General features: G+C 42.3%; 1 protein-coding gene across 1 annotated transcript; it reads left to right on the forward strand.

Annotated features, from left to right (window-relative positions):
- Positions 1-362: 362 nt before the first annotated feature.
- Positions 363-3,766, forward strand: LOC132549628 (uncharacterized protein K02A2.6-like). The gene is made up of 3 exons (XM_060213575.1): positions 363-2,616; positions 2,821-3,111; positions 3,480-3,766. The coding sequence occupies exons 1-3, from the start codon at positions 363-365 to the stop codon at positions 3,764-3,766; spliced, it is 2,832 nt and encodes a 943-aa protein (XP_060069558.1).
- The last annotated feature ends 557 nt before the right edge of the window (positions 3,767-4,323 follow it).

Genomic DNA, 4,323 nt, shown 5'->3' on the forward strand with positions numbered 1-4,323 from the left:
TCACGGCAAAGTATAAACAAAAGAAAGATGTCACGTTATATCGGCAGGTATGGATGACACAATACAATCATTGCTACACCTATTTCCAACCAATCGATTGGTTAAAATCTAGAAAATACCACCTGTAGTGTCTTCATAATAATTCATAACTGCTCCCCCCCCACCTACCCCCCCCCCCCCCCGCCAACTTGTTGTATGGTATGTTCCCTGAGCATGCGCACGGTAGAGAGAGCGAGACGGGAATAAAGATGTCAGCCATGATGATTCAATTCGTTGTTATAATCTGAGTAATCCGGTGAGAAAACTCAACAATTAGCGACGAGGATGGCGGTAAAAAGAACCTACACATTTAATTGGTGAGAATGGCGACTCCAGTTTCAACAGATATCGGTGGGATTCCCCAATTTGACTGTCATTCTGACCCAGCTTCAGTTGGCGCAAGGTGGAAGAAATGGCGGCGTGCTTTCGAACTTTTTGTGGAAGGGAAAGGTGTAACTGGAGATGCACAGAAGAAAGCGTTATTGCTACATTGTGGTGGAATGCAAATGCAGGACATTTATTTCACTTTCCCAGCAATTGAGCCTCGTGAGCACACGGACGAAACGGTGTACACGGTAGCCATGAGCCAGCTAGATAAGTATTTTACACCTCAAGTCAACGTTCCATATGAGAGACATATTTTCAGAAACATTTCACAACAACCATCAGAGACAATCGATCAGTTAATAACAAGCTTACGACAACAAGCAACCTTCTGTGATTTTAATGATATTCCCGATCAAATAAGGGATCAGGTCATCGAGAAGTGTAATTCTCACAATCTCAGACGTAAACTACTAGAAAAAGGGAAAGATTTAACCCTGGATCAGCTACAAAATATCGCAAGGGCTATGGAAAGCAGTGAAAAACAAGCCGTTAGTATTGAGGGGACACCGACTACACCACGCGGTACCGGCGAGGTAAATCGAGTACACCATTCTAAGCGCAGAACTGAACCTGATCGACAGACCGGAAACCGGAAGTGCTATCGCTGTGGAAGCACAACACACTTACAGAATTCAGATTCTTGTTTTGCCAAGGATAAGGAGTGCCACAAGTGTCACAAAATCGGTCATTTGGCTAAATGTTGTAAAACGAAACAACAACGGAACAAGGAAACGACACGAAACGGTCAAAAACGTACAGGCAAGTCAAATGTTCACTTAGTAGAAACTGACTATGCTTTTACTCTGGTAGATGAAAGTAAAAAACCAACGATTCAAGTTAACATTGGTGGCGTGTCTGATATCTCGTTGATAGTTGATTCCGGTGCAAGCTGCAATGTAATAAATGAGGAATTGTGGAAAGAACTGAAACAAAAACGAGTGAAATGCATGTCAAGGAAAACGGTCAAAAATCTGTTTGTGTACGGAAGTGAAACATCTATGAATGTGATAGGTTGTTTCCAGACACATGTCTCTGTGGGTTCCAGATCAATTGATGCAGAGTTCACAGTTGTTCGCGAGAAAGGTAAAGGACTTCTTGGATACAAGTCAGCTACAGATCTTGGTGTTCTGAAGATTAATACCGACCATCAGCAGTTACAGGTAAACTCAATAGAACAGTTAGGGACTGATGAACTTGTGAAGAAATATAAGTCATGTTTTGAGGGACTTGGGAAAGTAAAGTCTTTTGAGCTAGATATCCCAATAGATGAATCTGTCACCCCAGTAGCACAGAGTATGAGAAGAATTCCATTTAACTTGAGAGAGAAATTAGAAAACAAACTTGATGAGTTAGAGAAACTTGACATTATAGAAAAAGCAAATGGGCCAACACTATGGGTGTCACCAGTGGTGGTAGTTCCCAAGGGAGATACAGATATTCGACTTTGTGTGGATATGAGAAGGGCTAACGAAGCAATTATAAGGGAACGACACCCTATTCCTACAGTGGAGGAAGTACTGTATGACCTGAATCAAAGCACTGTATTCAGTAAGCTGGACATTAAGTTAGCTTTTCACCAAATCGAACTTAATGAAGCATCACGTTCAATCACAACATTTGTGACTCACAAGGGATTATATCGCTATAAACGCTTGATGTTTGGTATATCATGTGCCCCAGAAATGTATCAACGTGTGATCCAGCAAGCTCTACAAGGTTGTGAAGGTGTGCGCAACATATTTGATGATATTATCGTCCATGCCCCTACTGGGCAAGAACATGACGCCAGGCTAGAGTCTCTACTTAAGACCATACAGGAAAAAGGTTTGACATTAAATCCAGACAAGTGTCAATTCCGTATGTCTGAACTAATGTTCATGGGACACCTACTCTCAGCTCGCGGGATTGGTCCTGACACTGAAAAGGTAAGAGCTGTGATTGAGGCTAGACCACCCAATAACCCAGGGGAGATAAGAAGTTTTCTGGGACTAGTCAACTATGTGGGGAGATTTATCCCTAATTTGTCTACAGTGGCTGAACCACTAAGCCGTCTCACAAAGAAAGGAGAACCATTTATCTGGGAGGATTCCCAGGAAACAGCATTTCGAGAGCTGAAAGGTCGTTTGGCAAATACAGAAACTTTGGGTTATTTTGATAGAAATACAAAAACAGTTCTGATCACTGATGCAAGTACAAGAACAAAACGGAGAACGCCGTGTCATATGCTATGTTAGTAAGAGTCTGACCACGACCGAACGTAAATACAGACAGAGCGAGAAGCTCTAGGGGTAGTGTGGGCTTGTGAACGTCTACATATGTACTTATATGGAACAGAGTTCAAATTACATACAGACCACAAACCACTGGAATGCATTTATTCTGCTACATACACAGGCAAATCAAGTGCTCGGATTCACCGATGGGTTTTACGACTCCAGCCCTACCGGTTCAAAATGAAATATATACCTGGACCACAAAATGTGGCTGACACTCTATCTAGACTTATAGATGACAAGGGCAAGGGAAATAACTCCAACATAACTGATGAATACCAGTTCAATGATGCAGAGGAGTACATCAGATTTGTGGCTCAGCATGCAACACCCCGGGCATTGACTACAAGGGAAATTGAAGAGGCATCAGCTGTAGACCCGGACCTCATACAGTTAAGAAAGTGTATTCGCAGTAAGCAGTGGCACAAGTTGGAAAACAAACATTATTTACCTCTCAGAGATGAGCTGTGTATTGTAGGACAGCTAGTTCTAAGGGAACAAGAATTCTCATTCCCGAGACCTTACGTTGAATGGTTATTGAGGTAGCCCATGAGGGACACACAGGGGTTGTTTGTATGAAACGCCGTCTACGGACTAAAGTATGGTGGCCTGGAATAGACAGAGACGCAGAACGATTTTGTAAAACATGTCATGCATGTCAGTTTGTAAGCCAACCTCAGGCACCAGAACCAACAAAACCAACTGAACTACCAACGGGTCCATGGCAACCTGTTTCAGCCGATCTCATGTGTTTGCCATCTGGTGACTATCTTTTTGTAGTCGTGGATTATTTTAGTAGATACTTTGAGGTCGACACAATGCGGAGTACTGACACAATGCGGAGTACTACCACTGAGCGGATCATCAAAAGCTTGAGAAAAATATTTCTCACACACGGATTACCGTTAAGTATCACAACAGTCAACGGTCCTCAGTTTATTGCAGACTTATTCGTTGATTTCCTTGCTGAACAAGGAATAGAACATAGACGCGTGACCCCTCTTTGGCCTCAAGCCAATGGGGAAGTGGAGAGGCAGAACAAGTCGCTCCTGGAAGGAGGAAATTGACAATCATTTAATGAGTTATCGCACAACTCCTCACACAGTGACAGGTGTGAGCCCCGCAGAACTTCTCTTCAAACGTAAATTAAGAACACGGTTACCCGGCATTGAGGATAACTTTGTTAAAATCAGATTTCATTATTATCGCGATTTCATGCACGAGTTAAATTTCTATGGGTTGTTTATTTTTATGGACATGGCTACAAATAAGTTTTAGTTATAAGTTCAATGTTTATGGACATGGTTAAAAATAACTTCCAAGTTTGGAGTTTATTCATTTTGATTAAGATTCATAACCAAAGTTAATTGTTAGATTCTGAAAAAGGAGGGATGTAGTGTGTTCATAATAATTCATAACTGCTCTCCCCCCCCCCCCCCCCCCCCCCGCCAACTTGTTGTATGGTATGCTCCCTGAGCATGCGCACGGTAGAGAGAGCGAGACGGGAATAAAGATGTCAGCCATGATGATTCAATTCGTTATAATCTGAGTAATCCGGTGAGAAAACTCAACACCACCATGTCAACTTAATCATAATACTAACTCAATTTCCATAAAACTGGCG

This window comes from Ylistrum balloti, unplaced genomic scaffold (assembly GCF_031769215.1).
Source record: "Ylistrum balloti isolate Yb309-2 unplaced genomic scaffold, AGI_CSIRO_Ybal_v1 Utg370070, whole genome shotgun sequence".
In the NCBI taxonomy this organism is placed as follows: Eukaryota; Metazoa; Mollusca; class Bivalvia; order Pectinida; family Pectinidae; genus Ylistrum; species Ylistrum balloti.

What these genes read in the sequence shown, in the direction of transcription:
- LOC132549628 (XM_060213575.1), top strand. Translation starts at nt 363, where the DNA reads ATGGCGACTCCAGTTTCAACAGATATCGGTGGGATTCCCCAATTTGAC. An exon ending in AGTTCTGATCACTGATGCAA is followed by an intron (nt 2,617 to 2,820) that starts GTACAAGAACAA and finishes CTACATACACAG; the next exon opens with GCAAATCAAGTGCTCGGATT. An exon ending in GTTAAGAAAGTGTATTCGCA is followed by an intron (nt 3,112 to 3,479) that starts GTAAGCAGTGGC and finishes ATCTTTTTGTAG; the next exon opens with TCGTGGATTATTTTAGTAGA.